The 16,988-nt window shown below is 49.4% G+C and overlaps 1 protein-coding gene across 4 annotated transcripts in view; it reads right to left on the bottom strand.

The window, feature by feature from the left end:
* Nucleotides 1–556: 556 nt before the first annotated feature.
* Nucleotides 557–16,988, bottom strand: part of LOC147011137 (calpain-9-like) — a 70,939-nt gene continuing 54,507 nt past the window's right edge. For 2 of the 4 annotated variants that reach the window (XM_085860056.1, XM_085860057.1), the window contains exons 17-20: nt 5,558–5,636; nt 4,704–4,823; nt 4,521–4,576; nt 557–866 (exon numbers count right to left, since the gene is read on the bottom strand). In XM_085860056.1, the coding sequence (XP_085716182.1) occupies nt 798–866; nt 4,521–4,576; nt 4,704–4,823; nt 5,558–5,636 (324 nt within the window). In that variant the 3' untranslated portion in view covers nt 557–797. The other 2 variants (XM_085860054.1, XM_085860055.1) reach the window with 1 other exon arrangement.

Here is a 16,988-nt window from a genome sequence, read left to right as displayed (position 1 = left end):
TTTTCAACTTTCACGTTTCATATTTGGTACATAGGTACAGACTGTGGAGACGGTGTGTCACGACAAACATTTTCATCGAAAGTGGTTGCCATGGCAACCAGGATGCTGTTTTCCATGTCGTAGCACAATTCTGCATATTCCTTCTTGCTGGGGCGTCTATTGTGCTCACTTGAGGTCTTGTTTTCTTTGTTACTATGATAACTTGTGAACCACCAAAGGGATTTTAACCAAATTTGGCTTCATATGAACTTTAATACAAAAATTAACCGAGTCATTTTTGGGTTCAACAGATGGAAGGTCGTGTGTCCTTTGAAAATAATTTTTTGGACCATAACTCGAGTTGGAATCATCTTATGTTGTGTCTTTTCTCTCACGCTCTCTCTCATGTGACCTTTAATTGGGATTGAACGTTGCAGTGGGTTGACATCAAATGTGAGCAGAGACATGCCCATTGACACATTATCTAGTTGTTTGGCATGGAGTTGGTCATACAGCAAAGATAACAAGGCAAAGTTAGACAATGATGCACGTCAGATGCACGAAGCGAAGTTATCGGTTCATATTCGTGATCCCCAATTTATTTGTTGTATTCAGGGAACAAGCAAACTCATTATACAATTGCCACTGTTGATAGAATTAGCTGAGCTGTGATCTTAAGACATGAGTTAGGCATTCTCAAAGTTTTTTTGACAAGCACTATTCATATGAGCAAAATATTATCACAGTAACTAGGAATATTCTGAGGATTAAAAATGTGGTTGCTCCAGCGATGCAAGATTTCCGATATGAAGGTGCATTCATTCATCAGCTGGCCCAAAGGACTGCAGACAGGACAGAGGCTTGGCGTGCAGTAGCAAATGGAGAAACTGGAAAGGGGTGGGATATGTTTGTGATGGTCAGGTCAGGTCAGGTATGGGAGCATGTGCCAGAACAGCGCGTCGCTGCGTCCACTTTCCGTCGGTACTCCAGGGGCCTCCGTCTGGCCATCCCCCAGGCAGATGCCAGGCCCATCCCCATCTCCTTGAGATGGTGGTCAACCTGCTGCAACCATGAGGCACGTGGTCGGCCCACTGGCCTCCTCCACTCATGAGACTCCCTCGCTGAGAGAATCTGGTGAGCAGGATCAGCGTCAGGAAAACGAGCCACATGTCCATACAGCCGCAACTGATGCTCACGGACTATGCAGGTAACAAATCTCATCCGAGTCTCTCTCAGCAACCGCTCGTTGGATACAAAATCCGACCAGCGAGAGCCAAGGATTCTCCAAAGACACCTGGTACCAAAGGAATTAAGTCTCCGTCTCAGATCCTTGGTCAGAGTCCAAGTCTCGCACCCATAGAGCAAGACTGGAAGTACCAAGGACCTGAAGACTCGGACTTTCGTCCTCCCGCACAGGTACTGGCAGCGCCACACCCCATGATCCAGTGAATCCATGACTCCCCAGGCCCGACCCAGACGTCTATTGACCTCTGACTCGCAGCCAGCAGAGACATAAATATCACTGCCAAGGTAAGTGAATCTCTCCACAACCTCAACATCCTCACCACAAACAGACACAGACAGGACAGCAGCATCCAAGATGTCACTGAAAGCCTGGATCTTAGTTTTGACCCAAGAAACCCGTAATCCCAGCGGCTCCGACTCTTCATTCAGCACCTCGAGGGCCCCCAAAAGGATGTCTAAAGTCTCCGCAAAGATGACTGCATCATCTGCAAAATCAAGGTCCAAGATCTTGACATTCCCAAACGATGCACCGCAACTTGATCTCTCCGACATCCTCCCTAAAATCCAGTCCATACAAGTGCTGAAAAGTGTGGGGGCAAGTACACATCCCTGACGAACTCCAGTAACAACTGGAAATAAGTCAGAGGTGGTACCACCACACTTCACAGCACTCTCAGAACCAGAGTAGAGTTCAGACATCAGATCGATCAGTTTTGGTGGCACCCCACGAAGACCAAGAATCCTCCAGAGGACATCCCGATTCACTGAATCGAACGCTTTACAGAGATCAACATAGGCTGCAAGCAGCCCCTGCCGAAACTCTCGTCTGCGTTCGGTGAGGACACGAAGGGCAAGGATACGGTCAATCGTTGACCTCTTTGGTGTAAAGCCTGACTGCTCTGGACGCTGGTGCTCAAGCAGATGGTGGCGAACCCTATCAAGAATTATCAGAGCAAAGACCTTGCCCGGCACTGAGACCAGCGTCACCCCTCGGTAGTTGTTGCAGTCTTGGCGATCACCCTTCCCTTTCCAGAGAGGGACAACAAGGCCCCCTTCCAGTCAGTTGGGATGATGCCTGTGTTCCAGGCAGAGCACAAAACTGCATGCAACGACACGAGTGCAGCATTTCCACCAGCCTTGAGAAGTTCGGCATGGATGCCACAAATCCCTGGAGCTTTGCCCCGTTTCAACTGGTTCACCGCAGCCCGTGTTTCCACAAGCGAAGGTGGACCACAGTTGATTCGTGGGTCAGCAACAGGGATTGTAACACCCTTGACGTCCAACTCGACAGCTGGGGGATCAGCCTGGTACAACCGCTCAAAGTAACCGGCCCAGCGGGCCTTCACTTCAGACTCCTCTGTCAAGAGCCTACCACTCTCAGCTCGAACTGCAGTGCTCCGAGGGATGGGCTTGGATGAACGTAATGCGCGAATTCCCCTGTAAGCGGGACGAGAATCACCTGTCCACAGGTGATGCTCTACCCCCTCACAGATTCCTCGCACATAGGCCTCCTTGTCCACCCTCAGTGCACGTACAGTTTTACACCTCAGCTCCCTGAACAGCTCAGCTCTGCCATTCAGCCTGGCCCTGCGACTCTGCTCAATGGTATCCAGTGTCCCTTGAGAGACAAAATTCTTCTTTGCCCTGCGGTGAGTTCCAAGACATCCACCGGCAACATCAAGGACGGTGGTCTTAAAGGCGCTCCACAACTCTTCAGGACCCCCCAAAGCACCCAGACCCCCTAAGTGTCCACTCAGCCTGTTCGCAAACTCCTCAGCTACTCTCTCATCCCTGAGCTTGGCAACATCCAGCCTAGGCCGGGATGGTACCATTCTCCAGGATTTAAGGTGCAGCTTTAGAGTTGCTACAACAAGCCTGTGGTCAGTATTGAGGAACTGAGCACTCCGGTAGACCCTGCAGTTCTGGATCATCCTCCAACGACCGTCAATGAGGACATGGTCAATCTCTTTTGCCACACCGCCAGCGTTGGAATACCAAGTCCAGCGATGAGCTTGTGGGCGCTGAAACCATGAACCAGCCACCCTAAGTCCATGACTTCTTGCAAAGTCAAGGAACTTAGTGCTATTCTGGTTCATAGTTCCTGACCCATGGGGACCAACACACACCTCATAACCATCCCTATCAGTTCCAGTCGATGCATTGAAATCCCCCAATTCTAAAAGTGTATCTCGTCTGGGGCACTGATCAACCACAGACTCGAGCGTGGCGTAGAATGCATCCTTCACGGAGAGATCACTCGCCTCAGTCGGAGCATAAACAGAGACCACGGAAATGACACCTAAGGAGTGACGAATCCTTAATCTCATAATACGCTCGTTGACCGGTGTTACCTCAATTATCATTGGGGTCAGCTTATTGGACACAGCTACAGCAACTCCTTGGGTATGGTAACCATCAAAGCGACCAGACCAATCGTAGGTGTAACCACCCACCATTATCTCGCCGCAATCCGGTCTCCGAACCTCAGAGAGAGCTGCAATCCCGATGTCCAAACGCTTGAGCTCAGATGATAACAGAGACAGGTGATCATCCTCTCTTAGGGATAGGACATTCCAGGCACCTACCCGAAGGGACCGCCTCAGGTTAACCCAAGGAGACCGCCGTCTGTTGGACGACACCTCAGCACCACTCCGACACACTCTCCTGCAATCTGACCCAGGGATGTTACCCCGTGGTTTCCCTCCTATCAAAGATTGGGGGTCCCGAAGGCTTTGCCCCAATCCCGTCATCCGGTGAGCTGCCCTGCGAAGGGAAGCTGCACAGGAGGTACTCCCACGGAGTGGGTTTTCAGATTTTTTTGCGTTTTTGCGTTTTGCGGAATGAAGGGTTTTACGGTGGCCGGAGTGCAAATCCTGCCACCAACCTCCTAATAAGAAGTCACCCAACTGTAGGAGGACATCTGCAGACACAGTTGGGCACTAGATATGGATGGCCGTTGGCTCACAAGGAGCTCCTCCGCCCTTTGATAGGTTTTGTTTTTAATCCTGCTGGGTGTCCATATCCAAACACCCCCCTCACCAGAAAACCTGGTGGGGGAGACGGTTTAGTCGCCGACAACCCGACCATGGAACAGGTTAGTACAGGTTTACATGGTCCCTGTAGCAGGTCACAGATCGAACCTGACCTGACAAAAAATCATGGGCTGGCATGGGCAGGCAAATTGTGATGGGCAGGCAAATAAATCATTATTGTCTACCTGTTTGTTTGTTTGTTTGTTTTTCCTTATTGTATACTCTTTCATTCACACGATCCATGACTGACATGCATCAACTCACTTTCTCGGCTCCCAAAGTGACATTTCCATCGTGCTTGGGTACAGTTTGCAGAATTCCTACAGAGATAATAATAGTTTAATCATATTTGAAAAATAACTTCAGGTGGTACAGTCATAATCCATCCATTAATACACTTTCCATGCAATCACATCGGAGAAATTCAGGGAAACGACTGTCACTCACGGAACATTGTTTTGATGTGCAGCACACAGCACATGAAGCTGTCAAAGTCGACTTCATTGTTCCAGTCCTTCTTGTACGTCAGCACCACGTTCTTGTAGAGCTCATTGCTTAGCTTTATGCCTGGTGGAAATTACAGAAACACGACGGATAGAAAGAGTAATGGTCAACTTGAAATTATGCAGTCATGATCTTGGACCTTCAGACATCTGATTGCCTTTTTGATCTGCAACGACTGTAGATGAACCATGAACAAATCCAGAGCTCTGGTTCTGATGTACCATACTCTGGTACAGAGGATCTGCTGCCAAAGCAGTTTATTGACGTGGGTTATTCTTGGTGGTTTGTCATTATATTCTTAGCAGTTAAGGCAGGGATTTGTAATTTGTTCATGTTGTTGGTGATTGCTCAGCTCCTCTTCACAAAGGACACCATGGGATCTTTAACGTCCACCAACTAATGCCGACAGACGGGATTCCCAGTTTAACATCAATCTGAGGGACGGCACACATGTTGATGAATCGCCCTGCCTGTGAAATACAGGGATGACAGTTTATAGCTGGGTTTGGGGTGCAAACCCAGGCGAGACAGTTTAGAGGGGGAGTATGCATACCTCCAGGCCATCTTACCAGCCCTAAATGCAGAGATAGATTCACTTTATTTTTCTGTTCACTGCAGAACACTGAAGAATTGGTGAATTAGAATAACATTTGATCAAAATGAATCTTCTTGTGCTCTAATCAGTTTTACTTTTGCGTACAATGTTAGTCTCTCTTAAAATGTTAGTGTGATAAACAGTTCTCTACCCATTCCAACACTGCAGTCAAATACGGATGTAGCATGCAGTTCCAACCAACCGAGTTTTTCCAATGTAGGTCGAAGTTCGTAGGAAGCCAATGTCCCAGAATTGTCACGGTCACCCTCATTGTAGACATCCTAGGAATTGTTGGGAGTAATCAGAGTAAAGGGTTATGTGGAGGAGGCTTAGTACTCTCACACTGTTCTGTAGTTTACACGTCCAATTGAAGTAATCAGTCTCGAAGGATTATCCAGATTGACAAAACTTTGGAAAGGTCGCTTAATTCGTTTCACATATGTGGGCAGTACCTTTTGAGATAAAGTAGACCACTGTGTGTCGCTATCCTGGGCAAGATTCTAAAATCTTGCCTCATTTGAGAAAAAAGAAAAACGTGCAATAAATCATCTGGCATGAAATGTGATGATTGATGATGTATGTGGTCTTCACCGGTTGTGTTTATGACTGCATGGAATGGAGGAAAAGGTATCGTACGATTTAAATTAAATGTTCATAAAAGAGAAATGCACAGAACTGCTCAGTGAACCACATGACATGTCTGTCAACAAGCAAGTCACTGTGCATGAAACAGCGTCATTGAACTCCAGGAAAAAGAACACCAAGTGGGATGTCACAGTTCAAGGAAGTGTGGGCATGTACATCACATTCACTGCACATTATATGTTTTCTTTGTCATTATGAACCACATCCTTTAATGTTTGACTATTTGCTCCACACACGCGAAGTGAACCTTAAATGGCTTAAAAGTCCACAAAATCAGGAAAAATATTTATATTTTATGTTATGATATTGATTTTGAGGTAACAAACTAAGAACTGAATGAGGTTTTTTTTTCTAATAATTATTTGAGGCATTACAGTTGAAAAAAAGCAAACCCGTTGGGGACCACGCCTAAAAATTCCAGATAAACTGCCATGATGTAATCGAGGGGAAAGCTTGTCAGCACGCATTGGATAATGGGCACACAACTCGCTTCAGACTCGTCACAAAGTTAATTTCATGAATGATGTTCTGATCAAGAATCCCCACATTACGACAACAAGGGCATGCCCATACGTGCGTGCCCGTACGTGCAAAGAAAAAACTAAAAAAAAAAAACTTCCAAACCGCGAACCAGAAACAACAACCACACAGGCCGTTTCTTTGCTCTCGCGTGCCCGTACGTGCGTGGCCCGGAAGTTCACATATCGCAGTTATGATTATTCGCAATTTAGTTTTAATGGCTAATTATTCAATTAGCGACAACGTATTTTGCCTTTTCGCAATGTCATCACAAGGAAAAACACAAAGAGAAGAGAAGAGAAAAAAAAAACCCCCAAAAAAAACGTACGTGCAAAACAAAACAAAACAAACAAAAAAAAGAACACTTTCAAACAACTACACAGGCCGTTCCTTCGCTCTCGGAAACGATGACTGGATTGGGGCATTGTGTTTATCAAAAATGCGCATAAGAAATCGAGAAATTATTAGAATATACTGTCATCACAATCTGGAAGTCCGTACGTTGTCACCCATAATGGGGAACGCGGCTGAGGTTCTCCTCCCCATCGGCCACGCCAACGCAGCAATGTGTCTTGTCATTGGTTGGTAAATAAATGGCCATAACTTGGGAAGCACTTGTCCGATTAATATCAAACCTTGAAAAGGCACATCCTCAGGTCCCCAGCAATATAGCTGGCAAGTTTCAATTAGATCGGACCAGTGGTTGTCGAGAAACATATATATATATATATATATATATATATATATATATATATATATATATATATATATATATATATATATATATATATATATATATATATATATATATATATATATATATATATCTTTCTCTCTTTCTATATTTCTCTCTTTCTATCTTTCTATATTTCTCTCTTTCTCTCTTTCTATCTTTCAATCTTTCTATCTATCTCTCTATATCACTCACGATCACTCTCACTTTCACACACTCTCACGCTCACTCTCACAATCATTCTCTCACTTTCACTCTCTCTCACACTCACACTCACTCGCTCTCACTCTCACACTCGCTCACTCTCACACACTCATTCTCGCACTCTCTCTCACTCACTCTCACACACTCACACTCACTCTCCCTCTCACGCTCTCACTCTCGCTCTCACTCTCACTCACTCTCACGCTCATTCTCTCACTTTCACACACACTCACACTCATTCTGACTCTCACGCTCACGCGCTCACTCTCACTCGCGATCACTCTCACGCTCATTCTCTCACTTTCACACACAGTCACACTCATTCTCACTCACGCTCTCACTCTCACTCACGATCACTCTCACGCTCATTCTATCACTTTCACTCTCACTCACTCTCACACTCGCTCACTCTCTCGCACTCTCTCTCACTCACTCTCGCACTCTCTCTCACTCACTCTCGCACTCTCTCTTACACTGACTCTCACTATCGCGCTCACGCTCACTCTAACTCTCACGCTCACACTCACTCTCACAATCACTCTCACTCACTCACACTCACTTTCACTCTCACTCACTCTCACACACTCTCACTCTCTCACGCTCACTCTCACACTCACTTTCACTCTCGCACTCACTCTCACTCACTCACTCTCTCTCTCACTGTCACGCTCACTCTCACGCTCACCTCACGCTCACCTCACGCTCACTCACTCTCACTCTCACCTCACTTTCACCTCACTCTCACACACACGCTCACGCTCTCACTCTCACTCACTCTCACACACTCTCACACTCACTTTCACTCTCACACACTCTCACACTCACTCACTCTCTCACTCTTTCACACTCACTCTCGCACTCACTCTCTGTCACGCTCAAACTCACGCTCACACTCTCGCTCACACTCACGCTCACTCTCACACTCACTCTCTCTCTCACATTCACTCTCACTCTCACTCTCGCTCTCACTCTAACTCTCACGCTCACGCACACTCTCACCTCACGCTCACCTCACTCTCACCTCACTCTCACACTCCCTCTCACACTCACGTTCATGCTCTCACTCACGATCACTCTCACGCTCATTCACACTCACTCACTCTCACACTCGAACTCACTCTCTCACTCTCACACTCACTCTCACTGTGACGCTCATTCTCACCTCGCTCTCACTCACTCTCGCACTCACTCACTCACTCTCACACTCACCCTCTCGCTCTCACGCTCACCTCACACTCTCAGCTCACTCTCACACTCGCTCTCACTCACACTCTCGGTCTCGCTCTCATGCTCACTCTCACTCTAACTCTGACACTCACTCTCTCACTCTCACTCTCACACTCCCTCTCATGCTCACGCTCTCACTCACGATCACTCTCACTCACGATCACTCTCACACTCACTCTCTCACTCTCCCTCTCCCTCTCCCTCACACGCTCAATCTCACACTCACTCTCACTCTCCCTCTCACGCTCAATCTCACTCTCACACACTCTCACTCTCACTCACTCTGTCACACTCGCTCACTCACTCTCACGCTCACTCGCTCTCGCCCTCGCGCTCACTCTCACACACACTCACTCACTCTTTCACACTCACTCTCACACTCACACACTCTCGCACTCACTCTCTGTCACGCTCACTGTCACACTCACACTCACGCTCACACTCTCGCTCACACTCACGCTCACTCTCACACTCACTCTCTCTCTCTCTCACATTCACTCTCACTCTCACTCTCGCTCTTACGCTCACTCTCACTCTCACGCTCACGCACACTCTCACCTCACTCTCACACTCCCTCTCACACTCACGTTCATGCTCTCACTCACGATCACTCTCACACTCATTCACACTCACTCTCACTCTCGCACTCACTCTCTCACACTCACTCTCACTGTCACGCTCATTCTCACCTCACGCTCTCACTCACTCTCGCACTCGCTCACTCACTCTCACACTCACCCTCTCGCTCTCATGCTCACCTCACACTCTCAGCTCACTCTCACACTCACTCTCACACTCACTCTCACTCTTACACTCCCTCTCATGCTCACGCTCTCACTCTCACTCACGATCACTCTCACTCACGATCACTCTCACACTCACTCTCTCACTCTCCCTCTCCCTCACACGCTCAATCTCACTCTCACTCTCCCTCTCACGCTCAATCTCACTCTCACACACTCTCACTCACTCTCTGTCACACTCGCTTACTCACTCTCACGCTCACTCGCTCTCGCGCTCACTCTCACAATCACACACTCACCCTTACTCTCTCTCACACTCTCTCTCTCTCAGTCTCACTCACACTCTCTCTCTCACTCTCACGCTCACTCACTCTCACGCTCACTCGCTCTCCCTCACACTCACGATCACTCTCACGCTCACTTTCACACTCACGACCACTCTCACGCTCACTCTCACTCACTGTCACACTCCCTCTCACAATCTCTCTCACTCTCACTCGCTATCGCCCTCACTCTCTCTCTCTCACTCTCACTCTCGCTCACACTCACTCTCGCTCACACTCACTCACAATCACACGCACACGCTCACTCTTGCTCTCACACTCACTCACTCTGTCACGCTCACTCTCACTCTCACCTCACTCTCGCTCTCACTCTCACTCATGATTACTCACTCACGATCACTCTCACACTCATTCACACTCACTCACAGTCACACACTCTCACTCTCCCTCTCACGCTCAATCTCACTTCCACACACTCTCACTCTCGCACTCTCTCACTCGCTCACTCTCACACTCGTTCTCTCACGATCACTCTCTCACACTCACACTCGCACTCACTGTCACACTCTCATGCTCATCTCACGCTCACACTCACATTCTCACTCACACTCACACTCACCCTCTCACTCTCGCTCACCATCACTCACACTCACCCTCTCGCTCTCACAATCACACTCACGCTCACTGTCACGCTCACACTCTCGCACTCGCTCACTCACTCTCGCTCTCGCTCTCGCTCGCACTCACTCACTCTCACCTCACTCTCACGCTCAGTCTCACTCACAATCACTCTCACTCTCGCACTCCCTCTCTCTCACTCACGATCACACTCACTCTCTCTCACTCTCACACTCTCGCTCTTGCTCACTCTCACACTCAATCTCACTCTCACACTCTCGCACTCGCTCACTCTCACACTCACTCACTCTGAGTCTCCCTCTCACTCTCACACTCACTCTCTCTCACCCTTGCCCTCATGCTCTATCACTCTCACGCTCTCTCTAACTCTCCCTCTCCCTCTCGCACTCCACCTCCCTCTCACACTCCCTCTCACTCTCACGCTCACTCTGACTCTCACTCTCGCACTCGCTCTCTCTCACTCTCACTCTCACGATCACTCAAACGATCGCTCTCATGCTTGCACTCACTCTCACTCTCACGCTCACGCTCACAATCACACTCTCACTCTCACAATCACACTCTCTCACACGCTCACTCTCACGCTCACCCTCGCTCTCGCGCTCACTCTCACACACTCACACTCGCGCTCACACTTTCACTCTCACTCTAACAATCACTCTCACACACTCTCACTCTCTCTCACTCTCGCACACGCTCACTCTCGCTCACGCTCACTTTCACTCTCACTCTCACTTTCACACTCACTCTCACACTCACTCTCACATTCACTCAAACATTCACTCTCACACTCCTTCTCATGCTCACGCTCTCACTCTCACTCACGATCACTCACACTCACTCACTCTCACTCTCACTCTCCCTCTCATGCTCAATCTCACACTCACTCTCCCTCTCCCTCTCATGCTCAATCTCACTCTCACACACTCTCACTCTCACGCTCACTCTCACACTCACTCGCTCTCACTCTCTCTCTCACACTCTCGCACTCGCTCACTCACTCACACTCGCTCACTCTCACACCCACACACACTCTCACACTCGCTCTCACACTCACTCTCACACTCGTTCTCGCTCACTCACTCTAACAATCACACTCGCTCACACTCACTCTCACACTCGCACTCAATCTCGCACTCACTCACTCTCGCTCACTCTCGCACACTCACTCTCTCGGTCTCGCTCTCATGCTCACTCTCACTCTAACTCTCACACTCACTCTCGCACGCTCACTCTCACCTCACTCTCACACTCCCTCTCACGCTCTCACTCTCACTCACGATCCCTCTCACTCATCTCAGTCTCTCTCTCTCTCACACTCGCTCACACTCACTCTCAATCTCACGCTCTCGCACTCGCTCACACTCACTCTCACCTCACACTCTCAATCTCACTCACTCTCACCTCATGCTCACACTCACTCTCAATCTCACTCTCACACTCACACTTTCTCTCACTCTCACTCTCACACTCACACACTCTCGCTCTCGCTCACTTTAACTCACACTCACACACACACTCTCTCTCACACTCTCGCCTACTCACACTCACTCTCTCACACTCGCTCTCTCTCACTCTCACTCAATGTCACGCTCACTCACTCTCACACTCACTCTCTCACACTCGCTCACTCTCACTCAATGTCACGCTCACTCACTCTCACACTCACTCTCACACTTCCTTTCACGCTCAGTCTCACTCTCGTACTCGCTCACTCTCACTCTCACCCTCACTCATGATCACTCTCACGCTCACTCTCACACTCACTCACTCTCACTTTCCCACTCACTTTCACTCACACTCACTCTCACCTCACTCTCACTCTCACACTCCCTCTCATGCTCACGCTCTCACTCTCACTCACTCTCACTCACTCTCCCTCTCACACTCAATCTGACACTCACTCTCCCTCTCCCTCTCACACTCAATCTCACTTTCACACACTCTCACTCACACGCTCACTCACTCTCTCGCACTCACTCACTCTCACATCCACACTCACTCTCACACTCGTTCTCGCTCACTCACTCTCACTCATGATAACTCTCTCACTCACACTCGCACTCTCTCACTCTCACTCACTCTCACACTCACTCTCACACTCACACTGAGTCTCCCTCTCACTCTCACACTCACACTCACTCTCTCACTCTCTCTCTTACTCTCCCTCTCCCTCTCACACTCCCTCTCACTCGAACGCTCACAATCCCTCTCACGCTCTCACTCAAACGATCACTCTCACGCTTACACTCACTCTCTCAGATGCTCACTCTCACCCTCGCTCTCGCGCTCACTGTCACTCTCACTCTCACACTCACTCACTCTCACGCACACACTAGCAATCACTCTCACACTCACTCTCACTCTCTCACTCACGATCACTTTCACTCTCACAATCACAATCACACTCTCTTACACACTTGCTCTCTCTCACTTGCTCTCTCTCACACTCACTCTCACGCTCACCTCACTCTCTCGGTCTCGCTCTCATGCTCCCCCTCACACTCACTCTCTCACGCTCACTCTCACTCTCTCACACTCACTCTCACACTCACTCTCACACTCACTCTCACACTCACTCATGATCACACTCACCTCATGCTCACTCTCACTCACGATCACTCTCACCCTCGTTCACACTCATGCTCACACTCACTCTCTCACTCTCACCTCACGCTCACACTCACTCTCAATCTCACTCTCACACTTACTCTCACGCTCTCACTCTCACTCATCTCAGTCTCTCTCTCTCTGTCACACTCACTCTCAATCTCACGCTCTCGCACTCGCTCACACTCACTCTCACCTCACGCTCACACTCACTCTCAATCTCACTCACTCTCACCTCATGCTCACACTTACTTTCACTCTCACTCTCACACTCACACACTCTCGCTCACTCTCACTTTAACTCACACTCACACACACACACTCTCTCTCTCACACTCTCGCACTCGCTCTTGCTCTCGCCTACTCTCACTCTCACTCTCTCACACTCGCTCTCTCTCTCACTCTCACTCAATGTCACGCTCACTCACTCTCACACTCACTCTCACACTTCCTCTCACGCTCAGTCTCACTCTCGTACTCGCTCACTCTCACTCTCACCCTCACTCATGATCACGCTCACTCTCACACTCACTCTCACCTCACTCTCACACTTCCTCTCATGCTCACGCTGTCACTCTCACTCACTCTCCCTCTCACACTCAATCTGACACTCACTCTCATGCTCAATCTCACTTTCACACATGCTCACTCTCACTCTCTCGCTCACTCTCACATCCACACTCACTCTCACACTCGTTCTTGCTCACTCACTCTCACTCATGATAACTCTCTCACTCACACTCGCACTCTCTCACTCTCACTCTCTCACACTCACTCACACACTCTCACACTCACTCTCACACTCACACTGAGTCTCCCTCTCACACTCACTCTCTCACTCTCACGCTCTCTCTACTCTCCCTCTCCCTCACACTCCCTCTCACTCAAACGCTCACACTCCCTCTCACTCTCGCACTCGCTCTCTCTCACTCCTACTCAAACGATCACTCATGCTTACACTCACTCTCACAATCACACTCTCTCACACGCTCACTCTAACCCTCGCTCTCGCGCTCACTGTCACTCTCCCTCTCACACTCACTCACTCACGCTCACACTAGCAATCACTCTCACACTCACTCTCTCACGCTCACTCTCACACACTCGCTCTCTCTCACTCTCACTCTCACACACTCGCTCTCTCTCACTCTCACTCTCACACTCACACTCACTCTCACACTCACTCTCACACTCACTCTCACTCTCACACTCACGCTCACTCTCACTCTCACGCTCACTTTCACTCTCACACTCACACTCACTCACCCACTCTCACTCTCACACTCTCACTCACACTCACACTCACTCTCACACTAACAATCACTCTCATACTCGCTCTCTCACTCACACTCACACTCACTTGCTCTCGCTCACTCTCACGATAACTGTCACGCTCAATCTCACTCTCGCTCACACTCACTTTCACTCTCACGATCACTCTCTCTGACACTCTCGCACTCACTCACTCACACCCACACTCACTCTCACTCTCGCACTTGTTCTCGCTCACTCACTCTCACTCTCACTCACGCTCATCTCACGCTCACACTCAAACTCACGATCACTCTCACTCTCACCCTCTCGCTCTCACAATCACACTCGCTCACACTCACTCTCACACTCCCTTTCACACTCACGCTCACTCTCACTCACGATCACTCTCACTCTCACACTCTCATACTCTCACTCTCAATCTCACACTCACTCACTCTCACTCTCGCTCACTCTCGCACTTGCTCACTCACTCTCACACTCACCCTCTTGCACTCGCTCTCACTCACTCTCACCTCACTCTCTTGGTCTCACTCTCATGCTCCCCCTCACACTCTCACTCTCACTCTCTCACACTCACTCTCACTCTCACTCATGATCACACTCACGCTCACCTCACTCTCACGCTCACACTCACTCTCACGCTATCTCTCACGCTCACGTTCACACTCACGATCACTCTCACGCTCATTCACACTCACTCCCTCTCACACACACTCACACTCACTCTCACACTCACTCTCACTCTCACTCTCACGCTCAATCTCGCACTCACTCTCCCTCTCCCTCTCACACTCAATCTCACTCTTACTCTCACACACTCTCACTCTCACACTCACTCTCACACTCTCACTCACACTCACACTCACTCTCACACTAACAATCACTCTCATACTCGCTCTCTCACTCACACTCACACTCACTTGCACTCGCTCACTCTCACGATAACTGTCACGCTCAATCTCACTCTCGCTCACACTCACTTTCACTCTCACGATCACTCTCTCTGACACTCTCGCACTCACTCACTCTCACTCACACCCACACTCACTCTCACTCTCGCACTTGTTCTCGCTCACTCACTCTCACGCTCATCTCACGCTCACACTCAAACTCACGATCACGATCACTCTCACCCTCTCGCTCTCACAATCACACTCGCTCACACTCACTCTCACACTCCCTTTCACACTCACGCTCACTCTCACTCTCACACTCTCATACTCTCACTCTCACACTCTCATACTCTCACTCTCAATCTCACACTCGCTCACTCTCACTCTCGCTCACTCTCGCACTTGCTCACTCACTCTCACACTCACCCTCTTGCACTGGCTCTCACTCACTCTCACCTCACTCCCTTGGTCTCGCTCTCATGCTCCCCCTCACACTCTCACTCTCACTCTCTCACACTCACTCTCGCTCTCACTCATGATCACACTCACGCTCACCTCACTCTCACGCTCACACTCACTCTCACGCTCACGTTCACACTCACGATCACTCTCACGCTCATTCACACTCACTCCCTCTCACACACACTCACACTCACTCTCACACTCACTCTCACTCTCACTCTCACGCTCAATCTTGCACTCACTCTCCCTCTCACACTCAATCTCACTCTCACACACTCTCACTCTTACTCTCACACACTCTCACTCTCACACTCACTCACTCTCTCTCACACTCACTCACTCTCACACTCTCGCACTCGCTCACTCATTCTCACACCCACAGTCACTCTCGCACTTGTTCTCGCTCACTCACTCACTCTCACTCTCACGATCACTCTCACCCTCGTTCACACTCATGCTCACACTCACTCTCACTCTCACACTCACTCTCACACTCACTCTCACACTCTCACTCTCACACTCACTCTCAATCTCACACTCTCGCACTCGCTCACTCTCACTCTCACACTTACTTTCACTCTCTCTCACACTCAAACACTCTCGCTCACTCTCACTTTAACTCTCACACTCACACAAACTCTCTCTCACACACTCTCACACTCTCGCACTCACTCTTGCTCTCGCCCACTCTCACACTCATGCTCATTCTCTCACACTCGCTCTCTCTCACTCTCACTCAATGTCACGCTCACTCACTCTCACACTTATTCTCATGCTCAGTCTCACTCTCACTCTCACACTCACACTCACTCTCGTACTCACTCACTCTCACTCTCTCCCTCACTCATGATCACTCTCACGCTCTCACTCACTCTCACTCTCCCACTCACTTTCACTCACACTCTCACACTCACTCTCAATCACTCTCGCTCTCGCTTTCTCTCACTGTCACACTCGCTCTCACTCTCACTCTCTCATGCTCACTCGCTCTCACATTCACTCACTCTCACACTCACTCTCTCGCTCTCGCTCACTCTCTCGCTCACTCTCTTGCTCCCTCTCACTCTCATTCTCACTCTCGCTCACTCTCACACTCACTTTCACTCTCACGATCACTCTCACATTCACGATCACTCTCACTCACTCTCTCACTCTCACGCTCTTTCACACTTTCTCACACTCACGCTCGCTCTCGTCCTCGCCCTCACACTCACTCTAACTCTCCCTCTCACTCTCATGATCACTCAAACAATCACTCTCACTCTCAATGGCACTCTCTCACGCGCTCACACTCGCTCTCGCCCTCACACTCACCCTCGCTCTCACGATCGCTCTCGCTCTCGCTCTCACTCACTCTCACACTTGCACTTGTTCTCGCTCACTCACGCTCACCCTCACT

Source organism: Eptatretus burgeri, chromosome 16 (genome assembly GCF_056783735.1).
Source record: "Eptatretus burgeri isolate ZD-2024b chromosome 16, Ebu_testis_v1, whole genome shotgun sequence".
Lineage (NCBI taxonomy): Eukaryota > Metazoa > Chordata > Myxini > Myxiniformes > Myxinidae > Eptatretus > Eptatretus burgeri.
The sequence above is the reverse complement of the archived record's forward strand: the minus strand, read 5'-3'. Positions and strand labels throughout refer to the sequence as shown.